The following is a 22,101-nucleotide window of genomic DNA, read 5'->3' as shown; positions in this document are numbered from 1 at the left end:
AATCACAGAGACAACAATGATTTTGATTCTACAAATATTGATGAAAACGTCTCTAAAATAGAAGAAGTAGACGAACACCCGGTTGAACGAAAAAAGAGTGCTGAAAAACGTGTAAGGTTTTCCGACAAAGTCTTGCTGTATTATATTTACTAACTGCCAACACATCGTACTATTTAGTTAGTTATTATTTCTAGTTATGTTTAATTTTGGATTACTTGGGAGGACAGTTGTCCCCAGTCGTATAAAAAGGCTGCCTAATGATTTTGTATATAAACTGGAAGGCAGACCTTTGTTTAACACACCAAGAAGGCGCTTATACAACACACGGGATGTATCTAGCAATGTAAAACATAGATGTTTCACAACTTCATCTGAAAGCAGCGTTGATGATGGTGATGTTGAGTTTGAGCTAAGAAGTTACTGCAAACAGATTAGAGAATTCGTTGTCTTTGACAGATTAAACGAAAACAGGACTCTTAATTCGTTTTTAACCCGTATGAATACAGAGAACGTCGATGAATATTTGAAAAGGTGCAGAGTAAGTAACTATAACAATTTACGGCACCTTGAAAATTACATGAACATTGTTTACACATTTTCATGCTGTGGGTTCCACACGAATGCAGATGATCTGAAACCTGTTATTGATGGGTTATATTCTGAGTATGTGGGTTTGCTAGGTGGTTTAAGGAGTAACAATGAAGAAGGAGACACCCGGCACTATACTGACAGCGCCAGTGTTTCTGGCATTAATATGAACACCGATGACTCAGACATGTCAACTAGTAGCCTAAAGGACACGAACGAACCCAGTACGGCCGGTAATCAGGGGAAGTCAAAGCTTGATAGGGTGGAGTGGCTTGGTAGAATATTGGCACTGGCCACGTTAAGCTTATGTGAATTGGGCCTTTTCAAGAATAATTTTAAAAAGGCCTCAGACATGATTGAAACGCTACTATTCGGGGAGCTTTTCGACTTGTTCATAGACAAATCTAGTGGAAAACTAATTAATTCTACGCTGTTCTTGTACTCAACCACTCAACTTCTCGAAAAGGAATATGATTCAGAAATGGAGCTTAAATACGACTCAATAATACGGGCCATTTCAAAGAATGAGATTTCTCTAGAACTGTCAGATCTGTATTACCTAAGGCTCGCGCATCTATTCATTTCTTCAAGGGTTATTATTAATTAGAGTAGAAGTAGATATTTTGTAAATTAACTATTAATTTATTTACACATTCGATTGATATTTATTAAATTGAAAGCATAACTATTTAAATAATTGCTTCATCGGTTATAATTGTTTACAGATGCCTGAATTGAGTAAAAAACTATCCAAGGAATCTTTGAGTTTTTTATCCAATGTGGCATTTCAGGATTATATTAGGGAAAAGGTAGGTTCGACTGAATTATAGGATGATATGTAGGATCTACACGGGCTAGAGGGCATTATTCCATCAAAAATTAAACTGATAGATTCCAACATTGAGGGAGGACTCTTCACTATAGGGCCCTATTCCTTCACACACGTGTCGCTGCCTAATAAGGTTAGGTTACAGGCTATTATTGTTTTTTAGAGTGTATATTTACTCAACAGCCCAAACTATTATTTCAACTCCAATTTAAGTTTGGGGAAACGGGAATGTATCAATTGGATGGATTCTTTCCTCAAAACCTCAGGATGGAATCTGATTTACGTTTAATTTATTTAATTTGCTATTTAATTGTTGTAAAATCACTATACTCTTATTTTTAAACTGTTTGATTTGCCTAAAATGAGTTAAATATGTTCTTAACCAAGTTTTTACCGTCTCCACCTAAATCACCGAGGTATTTGTATATATTTTAAGACTGTGTAGGAATATTTTTTTCCCATGGCATACCATGTCTGTTCACAGGACTGGAGCCTTTCTGGAGCGCAACAGGCTTGCCTTGAGGGTTCCGATTAACCTCACTAAATTCGAGATTCGGGAGTACCTCAGGAAGCTATATGACGCCAAGGTCATAAAGGTCAACACATTGATCAAAATCCCTAGAATTAAGAGGGATTTTACCAGCAAAACGCCCAAATATTATAGAAATGGGCCTATGTACAAGAAGGCAATTGTAACCTTGGAACACCAAGTCCCTGATGAGGTGAAAATGATAGGCATGGATTTCGAATTGGGGAAGAATCCTGCTATTACTAAAAAGAATGTGCACTATGGAAAGAAAAAGGATTTCAGCTATCTAAAAAACAGGAAAAACGACCCTTATATAGGGGAGTATAAAGATTCATGGAAGTTGCCCATACCTAACTTCTTGGCAGGTAAGTTATGCAAGTGTGCACACACATGAATAAAACCCATAGAAGACGACTGGGAGATGAACCCAGAGATAAACGCAAACGACGATTACATGAGGATGAAGCCGGATCCGACCGAACCACATACACACGGAGGATCTTACACATTTAACAGGAAACCGGATACGGTGCCTAATCAAAATAATTATATGGTATTGACTTGACTAAATAATATTTTCCAGATGGATTTGACGCCCTGGAGGAGGAAGATTAGTAAAATTTCCGGGTCTAAGGACGAATTGGACTCTGAAGAAGCACGGCCGACTCCATGGAACTATCCGGCCCCTCACTAGTCCTAATTGCCTTAATTATGTAATAATTCCATACACATCAGGTCATTTGGTTATTTTATTGTGGTGTGATTGTAGCACAACATTAAAGGGATACCGTCTGTGGAAGTTCGACCGGCGGTGTTGTGCTAACAATCTTGTTATCTATAAGTGTTTATTTATTGTTATAGTTTACAAAAACTGTTTATTTAAGTGGAAAAAATACACACACAATAACGAAGACCGCTATGTCTTTACATATGATTTATTTTTACACATTTCGAATCTAATTCTTGTAGCAGACAGTTCAACATGATATTAACACACAACGGGGTTTTGATATACAGAAGAATGCATCCACTTCTGGTGTGTGTATCAGTCTGGAGCATGCATGCGCTTGTTTCTGCATTTGCCACCTGCTAACGCTTACACATCTGGGCCTTTATTAGACAACATTATCATGTTGAGTATGCACACCATTGCACCTTTTGATGTTTTGTCTATTATTTAACAATTTACTGTTTTCATCACATTTTGTATTATAATTTCCTCGTTTCTCAAATCTTCCACCAGTTAATTCACTCGTTTTTGCAGCAACACATACAAACCATTTTAATTTAGTGTGTATATAATTTCATCTTGAAAATAAGGATGTTATTATTAAATCTTCCATTGTAAAATATATTTCGGTTTACACATTAATTTAAACACAAACATGAGCTTGCACATTAAAATCTGAGTGGTTGTTTTCAACGTTGTTTGGAATCTTGAATGTTTACACATTTCTGTAAAATAATTTTCTGTATATAATGACAGCTTTGTCTTTTTTACCTAGACTTCTCAGTAGGATGATCCCATTCTGACTTTGTAACATAATTATCTCAACTCTGTAACATAGTTGTTTTAAATTTTGTAACATAGTTTAATCTGTAACATATTTAACTTTAACTTGTAAAAAATTTCAAAATGCCACTGTGCAAAGGTGGCAAAATGGATGAAAATCCACATAACCTTGATGTTTTAACCAATTTACATGACAATGAATACGATCTGACTTTTAAGCATGACGAAGTGAGTTTAGAGGACGAGGATCAGAGGAAGCCCATGAGGTGTGGAAGGCCAAGGGCTGACCCCTACGATGATTTTAGCGATATTAGAGGCGTTACGCAAGGCCACGACCATCTGCAATGCCTTTATAATTTCAGTGATAGGAGCGGCTTCGGCAGTTATAATGCCCACTACAAGGAAGACTACTCGGTGAATGACCGCCTTAATGATGGACGTTACAAGGATGTTAGCCACAAGGACCCAAATGAATACAAGGATGGCTTCAAGTATTACAAATCGTACAAGGATTACAAGGACAAAATTGAGACTGACACGAGGCTTACATCGTCCAGCGACGTCTTGAGCAATTTTAACTACGAAACGATAGACAACTACGAGGTTGGAGAGAACTACGAGACCATTGATAACTACAACAGCGACGAGCGCGCAGCAAGTTTAAATGACAACTCGGAGTTCGCAGTCAAGGATAACGACACCGGATTCAACTTGGATGATGCCAGATTTAATGCGTCAACCACTGGAACCGGCATCTTCGATAGGTCGAGCACGACCTTCGAGGAGTCCTCGGCTTTTAGTGCTTCGAGTGGATTCGATGGCTTTAACTTTACCAAGGATCTCCGGAAGGATGAACGTTTACTGGAATCCAAAGATAGGGTTTTAGATCTTGACTTAGACGACACCAAAGTATCGGATTCTGATAAGCTTTTGGACTCGGACAACCTGATATGTCTGGATTCGAAGTCGCAGGATTCAAATCACCTGTTGGAGTCCACTTTGGAGACCACGAAGCTGATGGATGCCGATTTGGAATCCAACAAGTCGCTGGATCTCGAAAAGAAAAGCTTTGAGATGGAGAACATGTACGTCATCTCGGAGGAACTGCGTCAATCTTACATTCGCCAGAGTAAGCTTTTGCCGAAGATAAGAGGTGTCTGGTTTAACTCGACCATGCGAAGGATGGGCTGGGTGGGCCAGGCATACAAGAAGTGCAAGAGGATCGAAAAGATATTTTCAATCAACAAGCACGGCTTCGAGGGCGCACGGAAGCTGGCGATTGCATTTAGGAACTCCCAGAAGCCCACCAGTAAATCGGACATACACTATCCTGATGTTAGCCTGAAGGATGTCATAAAGCCGATTTCGCAGCTGAGGATCAATATGCCCCGTGCCAACTCTGGCACGATCTCGAATTCCAGCAAGACTACCTACAACAGCGGTTCTACTGCTACCAGGGGTGCACCAGGGACTAATTACGTCTCTACTGGCCGTGTTCTGAACAGTGACCTGGGCAACTATGTCAACGCGTCCCTCGGTAGCCAGGCGCTATCCTCGATCAACGACACAAATAAATCGCTAACTGACTTGAGGAAATATAAGGACGTCCTGGATAGGGGAGAGGTGACAGATCGACACGTTCAGCTAGCGCATAAGCTTGATAACCATGAGGCCCCGGATAAGGACATTAACTTGAAGTCAATCTACGGCGAAGAAAATGAGATCGACGACTACCACTACCCAGTCGACTACAAGGAGATTATCGACAACTACAAGTCGCATTTGAGCAGAGAGGAAGCGTCTATTAGGGATAACACCTGCAAGGAGGCTATTCTCTTCATGCTGTATGAACTGTCTGCTCTCCTGGAACTCGACTTTCCGATCCCCCCTCTACCCAAGGGTGAGTGCAAAAGAGGCCTTAGCTTCCACATTAACTTTTTGGAGAACACTAAGAAGACACGCGACATTCTTCCTTACATAAATTCGCTAGCTCACTACATTTGTGAGGGTGTTACCCCTACCGATATGCCTCATTTTCAGCTTTATTCACTGATACGGACTCTCTCACACTGTGAGCCATTGAAAATGACATTTGTAACACATTAAGTAATTTGGTCACAACACATTTGGTTTATATATTGTTACGACTTGTGAATTTATGGGTTATATAGTGAGTATTTCATAGATTACATGGTATAAGGCAGCATATAATACATTAGCTTGTGTTTACTTGGGTTGGTAAAAGTAGGTATCCTCTTGGGGAAGGTCGTTAGTCACTTGACCGTATAGGCGAACCGGTTCCAGTTCCTTCTTATCTACATTAGTGTTAGAAAACATGTGTTTGTATTGTTCGATTTTATATGAATGCCATGAAAATGTGAAATACCCGGTTCAGATGGTAGCACGTTCTTGGAAAGAGCCCTTTGAAACAATTTGCCCCTGGCGTCTGAAGCTATAAAGGAGAATAAACTTACTTATTGCGAGATTTTTCTGAATGTTCAAAAACCTATCAATGCGATCCTAAAATTTGTGATTAGGCATTGGCATACCATGTCCAAAGTCATATTATGCCTCAGTCTAGACAATCTTTTTCTCATGTCCATTAACTCTAAATGCATTTAAAACACTGTTAAAATACTTGTATGATATTCTCGGATTTTGTTCCAGTCTATCGAGTCGAAATTATAGTACACATTTAGGTAAGGATATGATCTAAAGGAATCGGATGACTCAAATAAACCAACAGTTCCTCTCTGCTCGTTTGATTTTGACTAAAAAATGGATATTATATGATCAAACTAACAAAATGGGTGTGTTTGTAATACCAGAAGATCTACTACGATTTCTTCCACTAACACCGTTTAATTTAAGTAAGAACAGTAAAACTAATGAAAAATACATTGTCAATTACATTTTAATAAAATGCTTATAATCTTTTTGTTGTTAAATTTATACACATCTATGTCTAAACCATTTTTAAATACATAATTTGGGTAGTATGTGTGTTTTACACACTTGTAAAAAAATTATTTAATCTGAAAATTGAATGATGATATTAATTAAAATAATAATACAAGTTTGTGTTAACAACATTAAAAGTATTAATTTATGATGATGTTTTTATTTTAGGTGATGTTGTTTTAAGATGTTTGTAGTGATGGACATAATAGTAAATAATTCAAAAATTTGATTAAATTTGTATAATATACAAAGCAGATATTTTAAATGATATTTGTAAATTATAATTTAACTACAGAAGAATCTTTATAGATGTAAATATCTTGATGATTCTAAGATTCCGTGGTTCAATTTGGAATAACTATAAATTAACATGGCTATGCACATTGGTATTGCTTTGTAACATAATTAAAGTGTCATCCGGATACATCTTAAATCATAATGGAATCATTAGAAACAGCGCAATAAATATATCGAATCCATGTGATTCGAATATTTGGCAGAAATGTAAGAATAAATATAATAATTTTTATTTGAAGAACGCCTCTAATGATTTAACACAAACATCTAGTTACATTACTGACGATAATGAAGATAAACTGTCTGAAAAATTGCCTGAGTCTAGCAGTAGTTACAGCAGTGACGATATCATAATTTTGGAAGGCCTGAATGCAGTCAGAAAGAGACCCGGAATGTACATCGGTAACACAGGAGAACGAGGAGTTCACCAGCTGCTTTACGAGGTTCTAGATAACTCAGTTGATGAGTACCTGGCAGGGTTTTGTAACAGGATATGTGTGAGTCTCCTGAAAGACGGGTCAGTGGAAATATCGGATAATGGGCGCGGCATACCGTGCGATACATCGCCAAAAACAGGAAAATCAGGTTTAGAAACCGTACTGACGATTTTGCATTCCGGAGGAAAGTTTCAAGATATTTTGAACGATAATCTCTCTTCAAGTGTTATTGATACTCCTAACAAAAATGGTAGAGAAAACTTAAAGGAGCATGAAAAGAAGATATATGAATACAGCAGTGGATTACACGGAGTGGGTCTCAGTGTAGTTAATGCACTGAGTGAGTTTTTGTTCGTAGATGTTTACAAGGGAGATAAAAGGTATCACATTGAGCTTTCAAAGGGGCACATAACAAAGCCACTGGCCGAGTATCCTTTGAATCAGTCCGAGGATAAATCATTGGCTCCGAACAAAGATACTAATGCTAAAAATGGCATCAATGGAAAGAAATACGGAACGAAGATAAGGTTCCTACCGGATTATCAGAATATATTTAAGACACACCACCAGCACATTAAAGGTAATTCAGATGCTGGAAATCAATGTCTTGGATGCACAAACGGGTTTCAGTTGGAACTTATTAAAACGCGTGTCAAGGAGCTTTCGTATTTAAACCCGGGGTTGTTTTTTGAATTGGTTGATTATCGCATAAAAGGGGATAACGTAAGTTTTTGAAGAGAAGTAACAGTAACATTCCATAGGGGTATTTCAAGGAAACGTATCATAACAATGGTGGAACGAGGGCGTTTTTGTCGGAACTGACAAAGGATAACACCCCTTTGTACAAGCCGATTCAAATCATAACGTAAGTTGTTGCCAGATGTCGTATAGTTGAATGGTTTCAAGTGACACGCTAATGATTAAATAGGATTAAGGGGAATTACCTGGGTGTCAACTTGGAAGTTTCTTTTAGCTGGTCCATGGAGTCATACACAGCCATGATCAAGGCATACGCTAACAACGTTAGTACGTTGGCTGGCACACACATCGATGGGTTCAAGACCTCGATTACCAGGGTATGTTTATTTCTACTGTGTACATAACGATTATTGTTGGTTTGGTAACTTATTATCAGAGTGTAAACGGTCTGCTTAAGAAATACGGATACTTTAAAGGAAGTATAAAGCCACTCAACGGAGAATTTATAAGAGAAGGTGACCAGTGCTATAAGTTATTTTACTAATGACAATAATACAGGCATGACGGCAGTGATATCAGTTAGGTTAAGCGGAGCTGAATTTGATGGTCAGACTAAAACGAAATTAGGAAATGCAATAGTTAAAACGGCAGTAGAAAAGGTAATTTTGCAATCCTTATTATATATTACACCAGATTACAAATGAGCAACTGACGAAAATATTGGATGAAAATAAAGAACTGTTGATTGCGATTCACAACAAATCACAGGCAGCCAAGAAGGCATTTGATGCAGCGAAGACGGCAAAGGAGCTAGTGAGACAAAAATCGTCAAGTCTAATTTCGAACATATCAGGTAAGAATTCTAACTTCTATCTATGCATTGGCACCTGCATAAGCCTTGATAATTGGACTGGCTGACGCAAAATTGTAGGAAAGCTGACTGAGTGCAGTAGCAACGATATTGAGAACAACGAGCTGTTCATAGTCGAGGGAGAAAGCGCAGCTGGAAACGCGAAGCAGGCCAGAAACAGGCAGTTTCAGGCAGTGTTACCGCTGAAGGGGAAGATACTAAACATTGAGAAGATAACGGACAACAACAAGGTGTTGGAAAATCAGCAAATCCAAGTAGGTGCCGCAGCCAACTAACACGCACGCAGCTTCTGCTGGACACAATTGGCATCACAGTCAATCCAATAACGTGGAGGGAGAAGCCGTCGGTAAGTCTGAGTGAACTCGGGCCTGGAATGGGAAACGAATTCATTGAAAGCAGCAGTAAGCGCACCAGTTCACAGCAACTCGCTATTAGGCATGAAGAGGCTCAGATACGGGAAGATCATCTTGTTGACCGACGCAGACGTTGACGGGTCGCACCTAAAGTCGCTTCTCCTGTGCCTGCTATACCGACTCTGTCCGAGTCTGTACCTGGAGGGGAGAGTGTATGTCGCAGCTCCGCCCCTGTATCGAATAACTAACCTGAAGAACAAGAAGTACATATACTCCTGGTCGCCCGAGCACCTGCTGCAAGTGATCGATCAACTCAACGCCAACAGTGACCCTGACGGTTTCGACGACAAGTCTCCGAAAGAGGTTGAGTTGAAGGACGAGTTGAGGTCGACTGACGTTGTCCAGATTGATGCCGTTAATCCTAACTTTGAGGGCAGTCTGAACCCCAACGCTGGCGACAGCGATCACGACTTTAATAGGAGGCTCAGCAGGAGGAACAAGCGGTACGTCATTCAGCGGTTCAAGGGGCTCGGCGAGATGATGGCGAGGCAGCTGTGGGAGACCACCATGGACCCGAAGACCCGCATTTTGAAACGGATCGTAGTCAGCCACCAGTACGAAATCTCCGCAATAATAAAGATGCTGATGGGATCCGACGTGGAGTCCAGAAAGCAGTACATCTTCAACAACGCCGACGCCTTTCAACTCCACGACTTGGATATATAATGTTTGTATCGATAATGGTCCTTTTATGGTCACACGGTAACACTATTAACATCTATGCACACACCGACATGTACACGAAGTACGTATATAACATTACTTTCTTTTATAAAATTTAACTTCCGTCTTGTGTTCTGAGATAACATCCGGCGACATTGACAGGTTGTAGATGCTGTCGAGCATGTTACAGAGCTGCAGAATCGATTAGCACAGCCACTTACGTAAATGACTTGTGTACATAGGAGATATGAGGAAACTAACCATTGAGCCAGGGCCGTTCGCCTTCTTTGCGCTTTCCGAAGAGACAAAGTCCAACCCCGAGATGGCTGCGCTTGAAGGCACCAGATAGTTGTCACTTGAGAGGGTGGTCATGGACGCAATGACTGCACCAAAACAGTTGTTGTGGCCTAATGAAAAATTTGAGCTGTACTGTGAGAGACGGTGTAATATGCACTAAATGCGTCTGCCAATTATATGTACCGTGGATTTTGTTGAGAATTTGAGGAAGCCTTGGGAACACAACCACCTCCATATTGTTGTGGTTGCTGATTACGATACTTTCGCCTAGAAGAAGTTATGCTCTAAGGACTCACTTGAATCAATCACCGTTAGGTTATACTTTTCTGATATGTAGTAGCATCTTTCCATTGAGAAGTCTTCGTTCGTTCCGTTTTCCTTTAGCAGGGGACACTGGAGATCGGTATTGAGGAGGAACTTGAGGGTGCCGTTGCAAAACCTTAAAACGTGCGGGTTTACCAGGTTAATCTAAAATAGGGTCACTTTACGCGAATAAAGTTCATCTTACTATTTTTGAAATTTTCATATACTCGTCCACCGATTGGTAATACGGGTACGTTACGTCCAGGAACACTGAGTTGGAGCTCAGTCTTATCTTCTCAAACAGGTCCTACACTCCCTGTTACTCCCATAAACAAACCTTGTTTATCGTTAGGTATGCGTCGTAGTTGTTATCCAGATTCAAGTAACAGCCGATCAAGTCTATAAAAGTCGTGTAAATACACATTACTCCTTTTACCTTTGTGTTCCTTGTACTGCAGTATTGTTTCAAACAACTCGTCCAGTGAGCTCATATTTTTACAGTGCACTCCTGAACCCATCACTGAGTCCATCATTCTCGATTCTGCTGACTTGTCCACGTTAAACGTCAGCAGAAGTGGCTTTGACACTCTTAACGTGCGCCAGTAGTTCGACGTAAATTCTGACAGGTTAACTTCCTGCTGAATTTCATAAAACTCCCTTCCTGACTCTATTATTGCCGTTACATCGTCCTCTTTTGCGCTCGAATAACTCTTAAAATTGTATGTTACATCTCCTATTAATATATAGGTCCCTTTATGGTCATAATATTCCTTATTTTTAAACTTAAGAGGCAGGTGTGTGAACTGTTTAGTTGAAGATATTGTATATATTCTTTTAGAGTTTATTACCAATTGTCTTAAATTAAAATCAATTGATTTGTTGATTATATTACACAATTTAATCATCTTTTATTCACAATACACGGCTATCTATTATACAGATATGAATACACATTTGACTGTAAAATGAATTTAATTAAATATTAAATATTTATATTTATATAAAATTCCAGAACACACCTCTAAATATAATATATATTCAAATTACATTTTAAACTGGGTTGTGAGTCACATATACACAACCGTAAAAATATTAAATAAAAGACACTACGTATGACCGATATATAATAAACAAATATACAATGAATTAATTCTATTATGAATATTAAATGTTAGATGTGTAGCTTTATAGTAAGTTATGTATCGTTTTACTATTGTGTGGTACCAAATCACGTGTAAATTGTATATATCAAACCAATTTTTTTTGATTTAAATACTCATATTTATGTATGAACTAATTTAAAGCTGGATTTAGTGTGAAGATGCTTTGATATATGGGCACTTTATTGTGGAAGGATATTGTAGTGGGTGTTTTGTTGGATTCCTTAAATATTATTAATATAAGGTATTATATTTCATATAAACCATTATTATAAACCTTGCAATATGAAAAGTAGTATTGTTTTAGTAATTTAAGTTTAAATTCCATGTTTAACAATTCAGATAACAAAGTTCCCGTTGTGGCCAACTCCAGGTACGCTGGTCACGGGTTTACTGAGGAAGGCGCCAATAACGATTCTCGCGGCGATGAAACGGTTCATGCTCATCAAGTCTATCAGTATTATGATTCGAACAATGAAACTTTTGGCTATTCCACTGGAACCGGTGAGCTTGAGAGACTATTGAGTCCTTCCGACGCAGCCAACCTCTCCTATTACCCAGATGACAATGCTTCGAAGATGAACAAGCTGAGTCAGCTCTACAGGAGGAGTTTTGGCTTCTCGGCGCCCTACGATACCGCAAATACACCTCAGCTCGCAGATTCCGCTGCATCAAACACATACCCGGCAGACTTCAACTTTCGGTATAACACAACTCCTCAGTACGCTTCAAATTTCGTGAGGAATGTTCAGCACAAGGGATCTGAAATGTTAACGTCCCTTTTCCACACCATTAAATCGATCTTTATCAATGCCCTGGGCATGGCCCTGGGAGTGTTTTTGACCATGTTGTTTGTATCACTACTCTACTATATATTCATTGACGACAATAAAATTAATAAGTTTAAAAACGACTATAAGAAGAAAAGTGCGCCTCCAGCTCCAAAACCTGAAGTTAAGAAGACGGCGCCTCCGCCTCCTAAACCGGAATTGGTGTTTGAGCCAGTGTATTTTAAGGATGTTTTGGGGATCGATGAGGCGAAAGAGGACATAATGGAGGTGGTTAAATTTATAAAGAAGCCTTACCTGTATAAAAAGGTTGGAGCAAAGGTGCCGAAGGGGATTCTACTCGTAGGTGCGCCCGGGACCGGTAAGACAATGCTTGCGAAAGCAGTAGCCACAGGTAAAATTAATTAACACCATTCTTTAGTTACTAGTTGTTTGTGCTTAACAGAGCTACCTAGTGATTGAAAATCAGTGCAAACGAGTAACAAACGCTTTAGAAACCGGAATACCGTTTATATACACAAGTGGGCCTGAATTTATTGAGATTTACGTTGGCCAGGGAGCACAGAGGATACGGGCGCTGTTTCAGAAGGCGAGGTCGCTGGCGCCATGCATAATATTCATCGACGAAATAGACGCAGTGGGAGGGAAGAGAGCAAGCGGATCATTTAGCGGACAGAACAGAGAGCACGATCAGACGCTGAACCAACTGTTGGTGGAGATGGACGGGTTCAACGTGTCGAGTGGAATCACAATACTCGCAGCAACTAACAGAATGAACATACTGGACAAGGCGCTCCTGAGGCCAGGAAGGTTCGACAGAGTAGTGCACATTCCGCTTCCGAGCATCAAGGGGCGCGAGCAGATACTGAACCACTACCTCCAGAAAGTCAACTACGACAAGAATAACATAAACGTCAAGGACCTCGCAAAAATCACACCCGGCTACTCAGGAGCCGACCTGAAGAACCTAATCAACGAAGCGGCGCTGATAACAGTTAAACAAGGTAAAAATTATACTATGATTGATCGTTGTGTTACACTAGCGTAGACAGCCAATATTAGTACCATTGCGATAAACTAGTTATGTTGATGCTAGTAACTACCGTAGTTGATAACAGCGATAGTTTAGCTGAAACCAGTAACTACCTTTGTTGATACTACCATATAGTTATGTTTCATCCTGACAACTTAATTGTAGATCGAACGACAGTTGGATTGAGTGACTTGTACGAAGCGAGGGATAAGATAATCATGGGCAACAAGAGGAACCTGCTGATGCCGGACATGGAAAGGAGGATGACGGCGTACCACGAGGCTGGCCACGCGCTGGTGGCCTACTACCTCTACCCGAACACGGACCCGATCCACAAGGCGACCATCATCACGAGGGGCACGGCGCTGGGCTTCGTGGAGCAGCTGCCCAACGACGAGTACGACAAGAGCAGCTACAAGCTGATCGAGATGAAGTCGCGCCTGGCGGTGTGCATGGCGGGGAGGCTGGCTGAGAAGTTGGTCTTCGGCTACGACAACATGACCTCGGGCGCCTCCTCCGACATCATCGTGGCCACGGACCTGGCCTACAAGATGATAACGCAGTACGGCATGTCGGACAAGCTCGCCTCGCTCAACTTCCACAACCTGAACACGCTGAACAGTAAGCTCAGCAGCGAACTGAACGTCAAAATAGAGAACGAGATCATCAAGCTCGTGAAGGAGGCTGAGCGCCTGGCCGAGTCGATTCTGAGGACGCATCGCAAGCAGTTGGAGCTGCTGGCCAGTGAGCTGCTCAAGCACGAGACGCTGACGGGGGACCAGATTGCAACGCTCATAAAGACGAACAAGGCTCTGGAGTTGGAGCCACGGCCCGTTGCGGAGGGTAACCACGGCGTCGTCGACGAAAGCACCCCTGATGGTGCTGTCGACAGCGCCAAGGGCCCTGGCAACAATACTGACAGTACCAGTGGTAGCTCCGATGGCGCTACCGATAGTACTAACAGTTCTGGTGGCAACAACAGTAGTACCACACGCACTACTGGTAGTAACAACAGTACTAGTAGGACTAGTAATAAGAGCAGTGCTAACAGTTATGGTGGCAACACCGGTGGTCCCATTGGCTCTAGTACTACCAACACTACTAGCAACACTGGTAATAGGAGCGATGCTGCTAGAAACGACAGTGCACCCTTTCCACCTTCAGCCACCCATGACAGCGGTGGCTCTGCCACTAGTAACACTGACAACTCTTCAGACAACACACACAGTGACGACACACCCACGGCCGATGGCAGTTCTGTCGATGATACAGACTTGGACAAAAAGTAACCAATGTTTTCAATTAATGTAATATTTTAACATTTGTTTTATTGTGTGCCTTTTATAACATTTATTCGCATCAACGGGACTGACGAATACACTAATGTTAAGGTGTACCTGATTACATACACTAACGTTAAGGTGTACCTGATTACGCAAACTAACATGTAGTGAGTACCTGATTACATACACTAGCGTTAAGGTGTACTTGATTACACAAAGTAGTGAGTATCTGATTGCAAACAATAAAATATTAGAGTTAGGGCGTGCCCTGCGCTAGCTAGCGCCGCCCTGCTGGTTTATGAAGGCGCGCCAGTAGCTCTGCTGCGCAGGCTTCATCGCCTGCAGCATCGCGTCCACCTGGTTGCTCGCGCCCAGACTCACCAGAGTCTGCAGAAGGAGGTGGAAGTAGGTCTTGTTGCTCCTGATGTACGTGCCCGCCAGCTGCTTGTCATGCACGAGGGCCACGAGCTCCTGCACGTTGTGCGCCTCGTAGAGCGCGGCTATCTTCGTGCACCGCGTCTGGCTGGACGGGAGCTTGAAGAGGCTCGCGAGCGCCTCGGCCTCCTTCCCCAGGTTCAGCTTGTAGAGCTCGAAGAGCGTCTCCATCACGCTCCTGCCCACGAGCCTCGCCGACTTGAGGGCCTCGTGCGACCTCTCCAGGGCCGCCTGGTGCTCCAGCAGGAGCATCTCGTTGTTCACTGCCTCGTACCAGAAGGCCGCGTCGCCCGTGCTCTTGTTTCCGAAGTAGCCGTTGCTGTAGTTGAGGCTGTACTTCATCTCCTTGACCAGGTCCTCCTCGCTGGCGCTCCTCAGCGCGCCCTCCTTTGGCCTGCCCTCTCTCTCGCCCGGCGACTCTCTGCTCGCGGCCAGGCTGTTGTAGATCTCTATGCTGTTGAGCCCTGCTTCGAAGACGTTGTTGTTTCTTTCGTAGAAGACCTGCAGCGTCTTCTCGTTCGCGCTCAGGTGCAGCTGCTGTATGAACATGTTCCTTATCAGGCTGTGGTTCTTCGAGAGCGTGACCACGTTCGAAATGTCGTTTTTGTTCGTCGTCTTCAGTATGATGTAGTTGACCAGCGCAGGGTCTCCTGACTCGTTCGCCACCTTCGCCGCTCTGCTCAGCTCGTTCCACCTCATCAGCACCTTGAACTGCTTGTGCGTGCACTTTTCCTTTTCTATGAACGAGAGCGCCAGCACCTCTCTTCCCTGCTTGAAGACCACCTGTGCCACCTTCGAGTATGACAGTATTGTGCCCAGGTACTTTTCCAGCCTCGTCGTGATAAGGCTGAACAGCTCCGAGTCCGTCAGGTGCGTGCCCAGCTTAATTCTCGTCGTGATCCAGCCGAGTAGCACTCTCGTCGGGTTAACTCTGAAGAACTCGCAGATCCGTATGCTCAGCAGGTACAGCTTCAGGTTCGTCAGGAGCCCTATTAGTCTACTCAGTCCGAAGAAATGCAGCTGTCTTATGTTTGTGAATATGTTATAGTTGACCAGGTCCTTGCACAGCCTCAGGTAACTTATTATTATGATGTGCTCCTTTTCGTACTCTCTGTGTCCTCTCACTTCATTCGCCTGACCGTTGTAATTTCCATAACCAGTCCCTCTCCCTTTGTTTCCATAACCAGTCTCTCTGCCTTCGTTGCGATTATTGATGGCGTTCCCTTCGTTCCCATGACCGGCAGCTCCGCCTCCGTTGACTCCGTCGTCACCTCCAATGCCATCATTGACGTTGGTGAACAAACTCCTGGGGCTTCCCTCTAAGATACTACTGATCACGTCTCCTATTCCACTCGACTCCGACACCAGTGTGCTCACTCCGTTTCTTTCGTTATCTAGGCCTCCTTTGCCGTTGACTGGCGACAGCGACGATGAGAATATCGAGAACTCTATCAGCAGCAGTGCCGTTTCAAAGTCCCACTGGTCCTTCGACGCCTCTAGGCATATTTTACTCGCTCTGCTCAGCTTATCTCTTATTGAGTACAGTGCCTCTGACGACTTTTCGTGCCCCTTTTTAAACATTTCAAACGTCTTCAGCAGGTTGTTCGTCACGTCTCCTCTCTCGTTCGACAGTGCCAACTCACTTGCTGTTGTCACCACTTCCATGTACTCGATTTTACTTCTTGTGTACACTCTGATTCCTCCTCCTATGTCGCTCAGTATCTCTATTACGTAGTTGCGTATGTTGATCGTGTGTATTGCGTTGTATATTAGTCTCAGGATGTTACTTTCCTTCTTCTCGCTTCTTTCTCCCTTCGAAAGCCCCTCGTTAACTTCGCCGTTTACGCTTGGCGTCGCTTCTTTGCTGCTTCCTCTTCTCGCCGCTTCGTTCCTACTTGCTGTGTTAAACGTCACTGCCAGTATTCCTTCCGACATTGTGTATATGTTGTTGAACTCCTCCATCTTTATCTCCCACAGTATTTTCACGCTCTCTTCTGCTATGCACAGACTCGTAAGAAGCCCTTCTTCGCTGTTTCCCATGCCTACGTAGCGCCTCTTCTCCCTGTATTCGTTTTCTGGAGCTTCTTCGTCTCCTTCTTTGCAATTAAATCTCTTGCTTACGTCACTGTAGTGGTATGGCGAACTTGATATGTGTGTGTACGTGCACGGATTTATTTCCATCAGGTAGTTGCTCACGTTCTCGTACGTCGTGCACTTCATCAGGTGGTCCATCTTTGCGTAGCTCGTTCCCTGAAACGTCGACATGATCACCAGCACTTCGCTCCAGCTCTCGCTCGGCACCACTCCCAGCGCCGTGATTGACAGTGCGTACTCTCCCAGGTCCAGCAGCCAGCTGTTCTGTGACTCGAACCCTCTCTGTATGTACATCTTCTGGTTTTCCATGTTTACCAGCACCAGTCCGTCCGCCCACGCCTTGTGTTGTATCAGGTTCTTCTCCATTCTGTTACTGCTCGTCGGCCCGTACGAGTTTAGGTAGAACGACCTCAGCAGCTCTCCGTGCGGCGAGTACACTCTCACGCATCCGTTCGTGAAGACTGCTGCCAGCTCCAGGCCGTCGGTCCAGTGCAGTGCCAGGATGCTGTCGAATCTCACGTACCACTTCACTGAGGTCACCAACGCGCAGTTCCCGTTGTATATCTTCAGCACGCACTTCACGCTCTCCTCCTCAGTCTGAAAAGGTCCTATCTCGTTCGACACTATTGCTATCATGCATCCCAGCGGCGCGATTGCCTTAATTTCCTCAGGGCCGCCCTTGATCAGTGAGCACTGCCACACTTCCCTTCTCACGTTCCTTTCTCCTATTTGAAGCCAGTTTTCCATCTTCTTTTAAAAATTAAACCGAATTTTCTCAAATATTACTGATTTTACCTATCATTCTCAACATCACTTTGCTACTCCTTTCAAACTGTAGAAGGCACTAAATTTAATATAAATTCATACTTGTTTTCAAAATTGCTATTTTACAACACCATACTATATTACATTCATTTTTTTATTTTTTCTGATTCCGCTCGTCTTCTCGGGCACACCTCCATCACAACATCCGTCTAACTTTTCTAATTTTCCTCTGGATTCTTTTCCTACTTGCACACATTACACTCAATTCTCACATATCTTATGTAATACATACTTTTTATTATATTTTATTACTTTTCTATGTTTTTCATGGACGGTATTTTCGTGAGGTCTATTTGCGACTTGAACTTGAACCTTGTGAACGGGCTGTACTTGATGTTGTCCAGCTCCAGGAAGTGTGCGTCCTCCGTGCTGAGTCTGTTGTGTCCTCCTGGCATGCTTCTGCTCCAGAACCTCACGTACTTGTCGTCCGAGCACGTCGCCAGCAGGTGTCCGAAGGGGTGGAAGTCCATCGACGTCGTCGTCGTGTACTTGTCTTCCGTTTCCTGCAGGTTAACTGTCGACACTGGGTCTGTAAAGTCTGTTGTGAAGTGGAACAGCCTCGACTTGTTATCTCCCACTGCGAACACGTTCGTCTGCACTGGGTTCCAGCTCATTGCCGTCACTATTGTCACTGCCTTCGTGGTTTTCAGCACGTTGATGTTGTTGACGTTACTCATGTATATTGAGTCTTCCTGGTTCGTGCTCGTCACTCTGTACATCAGCAGTGGCTTCAGTATTCTCACGTCCCACAGCTTCACCAGTCCGTCCAGTGCTGTCGTCAGGAACGTCACTCCGTTTGGGTTCCACAGTATTTTGTGCAGTGGCGACTTGTGTGCGTAGATTGACGTGATTTGTCCTCTGTTTTTCGCGTCCCAGAGCGTGATGATGTTCGTTCTACTTCCTGTTACCACCAGGTTTTTGAACGGGTTCCACTGCAGACATGTTATTGACGTCGACCCTATGTTTTCTGCCACCAGCATTCCTTCCAACGCTGACGTTTGCACGTCGAATATGTGCGGCGAATACGTGTCCGAGCATGCTACGAACTTGCTTCCGTTCGGCGAGAGGCTCAAGTCCAATATGCTGTTATTCATTCCTGTTTATGTTTATTATATTTTCATACTCGTAACCTTATCTGTCCAACACATATCTTTATAACCTTATCTGTCCAACACATATCTTTCTACTCATACACTAACAGTAGCTACTCACTGGCGTCACATTTTCCTTATAACTGTCTACACACATACCTTCATACAAATTCGTATTCAGCAGCGACAGTGCTGGCGACAGCAGTGCCAACTTCCCGTACTCATCTCCCGCCACTAAAAAATCACCGAACGGCGACCATTCAAAACATGTTACACTTCCCGTTCCCACCTAAAGCACCATTTCAACGGCTGTATCGTAACAATTGCATATTTCAGGGGCTTAAACACTCAGCTCCCTCGCTACTTATCTATATATAGCAATAACATCTTTATCGACTGCAACCATCAGTCAAACTTACTGGGAAACGCTTTATGTCATCAAATTGGAACGTTATCCCGTTCCACATTATAAACTTCCCTCCTTGTGTTCCTGCCAATAGCATTCTTCCATTCGGAAACCACTATATGATCCATGTTAATTCATGCTTATATATTTATATTTATATACTTATGTATTAATAATACATGTTTACATATTTATGTATTTATATATATATGCATATTTATATATTGTTGATACATACAATTATACTTATTTATGTGTATTTTATTTCCACATATCTATAAACTCCTTTTCAACGAACCTTGAGTGAAATGTTCGGAAACTTGTTGCGATTTGTTGCTGAGTGTACCAGGTGGCTGCACACTCCGTTGTATTGGTTCGGCAGCTTCGCGTAGAAGCACACTGGCATAACGTTTCTCAGCTCCGACGGCACGTCCTTATGGTGTACCTTCTTCCTCCTCCTCAGGTACTTTCCTCTCAGCAGGTACGGCACCAGTGTCGACGAATAATCGTTACACAGTCTGTCTATTCCTATGCACTGAGTGTACGGTATCCCTTCAAATTCATCCATTTCTTTTTTTCAATATATTTGTTAAACCTTAATTCCTTAAGTGCGCGTATCAATAAATCAATGTTGAATATAAATTTGTCAGTTTCTGTTGTATTTGAACTGCTTTATTCCCAGTCTAAATGACGGTCCCATTGATGACGATATGTATATTTTATCTATAAACTTCTGTGTTGAGTATGGCGGCTTATTCTTCTTCAAGTATCTATACTCCGCGTTAACTTATTTTTGTTTACCTGAATATTTCCAGTAGGTTCGACCTTATTTCATCCAAGGGCATCGTCACATCTGCGAAGTTACACTTGATGTCTCCTACTTTATCTGACTTTATGACTAACACGTTCCTGTTTACGAAATTATCCAGGACTTCTGTGAAATCTGTTTTTGACTCTAAACACGTTCCCACTTCCAAATTTGGCATCAAACCCTTCTTCGCCAGCAGTTTTCCCAAAAGACTCAGCTTCGGGTATGTTTTTATGTCTGATAGTACCAGGTTTACTTCTGGCACTTCTCCCTTCTCTTTAAACTCCTTTATCAGTTCTTCTCCTCCGATAAATTCCAGGTTATTTATTTCTGTAAATTTTAATATACTTCTGGCCTTTGTTCTTCTACCTCTATATTTTAATATACTCACTACTAACCTTTCGATTTAATTTCTTCTACTAGTTCCTTTGTTGCAAATATTCCTAGTTTAGTTCTCTTCGATTTTAGTGACTTGTATGGAATCGTTATAAGTTTCGCGTATTGTCCTGCTGTTGATTTCGCCTTCTTGTTCGTCACTGGTATTCTTATTGCTACGTCTATTCCTTCTATGAATTTCGTTCCGCTGATGATTTTGATTCTACTTATTGCTTCGTCTATTGAATACTCCACGTTTTTTTGTGGAAGGATTGCTAAGTGTTTTCTTAAACGTTTTTGTAATACTTTCTCCTCCTTTTTTGGCTTAATTAAATACAAAAAACGTTTTCTTTGGCTCTCTTCTGGGATGTGATTCAATGCGTACTCGTTTAATTCCTTTTCCTTTAAATTTAACTTTTTTGCTGTTTCAACTATTCTATTAAATTCTTCTTCTAACCTCTCGTTCAGTGATTTTTGAAATTTACTTGAAGAGATGTTTTTTGACGCTGGTAATACAAAAGAATCCTTTTTTTCTGGTTTAAATAATTCTAAATTAATATTATTGTAACATACAAACGATTTAACAAATTGCCTATTTATTATAAAAACTGCTAAATATATTTGAAATAGCTTTATAATGATCATCTTAAACCCATGGTTATGGGCAATTTATAAAAAAAATATACACATTACATATAATGAATTGATGTTACCTCAAGGTTAGGGCATGAAAATAGTGCAATCTTCCATCATATTAAATTATTTATTTTATATCAGATCTATCCTAAATTTATCAAAATTTTGTGTTTTTACTTTCTACATCGTTTTTAAATCATTTTTTATTAAAGTCTCACGTAAATCTATTAATAATTTTTATGGAACATATAATGATAATATTATTTATTTATTATCATATACACTTTGTTAATCAATGGAAATAAGGTATATTTCCTATATTAACTATGGAATTCTGGATTTTCAAGAAAGAACAGTTTAAATGATCCAACTTCTCATTTATCTGATATATTTATTTAAACCTGTGATTATCACATAATACAAATAATTACTTTTAACATAGACCTATTGTACTAATTGTAGATTTCATTCTTGTTATTTGATTTTCTTTCATTTTGATTTTTGCCAATACAACCTTGTAACATTCATTTTTATTGATACACATATTAAAAAATCTGAGTTAAGATTTATTATTTTGTAAATTAAGGAAAATATTTTGTTTTTTGTATTTTAATTTGTGTTTATGTTTATGAGTGCCCACACATATTTATGATCGCTCGAATATGTAATATTTCGTTGAGAATGTTTTAAATACAGATTGTCTAGTAGAGTTTGTAAATTTCGAAGTGTAATTTGTAAAATATTTAAAATTTTATTGAAGTTATACC

At 41.4% G+C, this 22,101-nt stretch overlaps 10 protein-coding genes across 10 annotated transcripts; 5 read left to right on the top strand and 5 right to left on the bottom strand.

Moving 5' to 3' along the window:
- Nucleotides 1–196: 196 nt before the first annotated feature.
- TOT_010001072 (conserved hypothetical protein) lies at nt 197–1,706 on the top strand (the record flags this gene model as incomplete). Its single annotated transcript, XM_009691624.1, has 4 exons — nt 197–1,180; nt 1,314–1,397; nt 1,431–1,550; nt 1,581–1,706. 4 exons carry the CDS (start codon nt 197–199, stop codon nt 1,704–1,706), a joined length of 1,314 nt encoding a protein of 437 aa, XP_009689919.1.
- Nucleotides 1,707–1,887: 181 nt separating this feature from the next.
- Nucleotides 1,888–2,640, top strand: TOT_010001071 (putative ribosomal protein L23; the record flags this gene model as incomplete). The annotated part of the gene is made up of 3 exons (XM_009691623.1): nt 1,888–2,311; nt 2,354–2,499; nt 2,530–2,640. The coding sequence occupies 3 exons, from the start codon at nt 1,888–1,890 to the stop codon at nt 2,638–2,640; spliced, it is 681 nt and encodes a 226-aa protein (XP_009689918.1).
- Nucleotides 2,641–3,582: 942 nt separating this feature from the next.
- On the top strand, nt 3,583–5,565 carry TOT_010001070 (conserved hypothetical protein; the record flags this gene model as incomplete). The annotated part of the gene is made up of 2 exons (XM_009691622.1): nt 3,583–4,193; nt 4,338–5,565. The coding sequence occupies 2 exons, from the start codon at nt 3,583–3,585 to the stop codon at nt 5,563–5,565; spliced, it is 1,839 nt and encodes a 612-aa protein (XP_009689917.1).
- Nucleotides 5,566–5,728: 163 nt separating this feature from the next.
- Nucleotides 5,729–6,077, bottom strand: TOT_010001069 (hypothetical protein; the record flags this gene model as incomplete). Its single annotated transcript, XM_009691621.1, has 3 exons — nt 5,729–5,769; nt 5,846–5,911; nt 5,966–6,077. 3 exons carry the CDS (start codon nt 6,075–6,077, stop codon nt 5,729–5,731), a joined length of 219 nt encoding a protein of 72 aa, XP_009689916.1.
- A 666-nt stretch (nt 6,078–6,743) lies between these two features.
- TOT_010001355 (DNA topoisomerase 2) lies at nt 6,744–9,803 on the top strand (the record flags this gene model as incomplete). Its single annotated transcript, XM_009691620.1, has 9 exons — nt 6,744–7,877; nt 7,916–8,019; nt 8,083–8,230; nt 8,290–8,368; nt 8,412–8,512; nt 8,547–8,706; nt 8,785–8,978; nt 9,011–9,074; nt 9,127–9,803. 9 exons carry the CDS (start codon nt 6,744–6,746, stop codon nt 9,801–9,803), a joined length of 2,661 nt encoding a protein of 886 aa, XP_009689915.1.
- Nucleotides 9,804–9,896: 93 nt separating this feature from the next.
- Nucleotides 9,897–11,305, bottom strand: TOT_010001067 (conserved hypothetical protein; the record flags this gene model as incomplete). Its single annotated transcript, XM_009691619.1, has 7 exons — nt 9,897–9,992; nt 10,062–10,207; nt 10,281–10,364; nt 10,394–10,565; nt 10,606–10,707; nt 10,738–10,799; nt 10,837–11,305. The coding sequence occupies 7 exons, from the start codon at nt 11,303–11,305 to the stop codon at nt 9,897–9,899; spliced, it is 1,131 nt and encodes a 376-aa protein (XP_009689914.1).
- Nucleotides 11,306–11,886: 581 nt separating this feature from the next.
- Nucleotides 11,887–14,670, top strand: TOT_010001066 (metalloprotease/cell division cycle protein; the record flags this gene model as incomplete). The annotated part of the gene is made up of 4 exons (XM_009691618.1): nt 11,887–12,742; nt 12,804–13,352; nt 13,547–14,308; nt 14,546–14,670. The coding sequence occupies 4 exons, from the start codon at nt 11,887–11,889 to the stop codon at nt 14,668–14,670; spliced, it is 2,292 nt and encodes a 763-aa protein (XP_009689913.1).
- Nucleotides 14,671–14,937: 267 nt separating this feature from the next.
- Nucleotides 14,938–17,940, bottom strand: TOT_010001065 (vacuolar sorting protein; the record flags this gene model as incomplete). The annotated part of the gene is made up of 2 exons (XM_009691617.1): nt 14,938–16,233; nt 16,438–17,940. 2 exons carry the CDS (start codon nt 17,938–17,940, stop codon nt 14,938–14,940), a joined length of 2,799 nt encoding a protein of 932 aa, XP_009689912.1.
- Nucleotides 17,941–18,266: 326 nt separating this feature from the next.
- TOT_010001064 (uncharacterized protein) lies at nt 18,267–20,083 on the bottom strand (the record flags this gene model as incomplete). Its single annotated transcript, XM_009691616.1, has 4 exons — nt 18,267–19,114; nt 19,269–19,398; nt 19,529–19,630; nt 19,814–20,083. 4 exons carry the CDS (start codon nt 20,081–20,083, stop codon nt 18,267–18,269), a joined length of 1,350 nt encoding a protein of 449 aa, XP_009689911.1.
- A 78-nt stretch (nt 20,084–20,161) lies between these two features.
- TOT_010001063 (chloroplast ribosomal protein L1/50S ribosomal protein L10) lies at nt 20,162–21,878 on the bottom strand (the record flags this gene model as incomplete). The annotated part of the gene is made up of 4 exons (XM_009691615.1): nt 20,162–20,285; nt 20,317–20,692; nt 20,722–21,309; nt 21,773–21,878. 4 exons carry the CDS (start codon nt 21,876–21,878, stop codon nt 20,162–20,164), a joined length of 1,194 nt encoding a protein of 397 aa, XP_009689910.1.
- Between the last annotated feature and the right edge of the window lie 223 nt (nt 21,879–22,101).

The sequence above is a fragment of the Theileria orientalis genome, chromosome 1 (genome assembly GCF_000740895.1).
Source record: "Theileria orientalis strain Shintoku DNA, chromosome 1, complete genome".
Classification (NCBI taxonomy): Eukaryota; Apicomplexa; class Aconoidasida; order Piroplasmida; family Theileriidae; genus Theileria; species Theileria orientalis.
The sequence above is the reverse complement of the archived record's forward strand: the minus strand, read 5'-3'. Positions and strand labels throughout refer to the sequence as shown.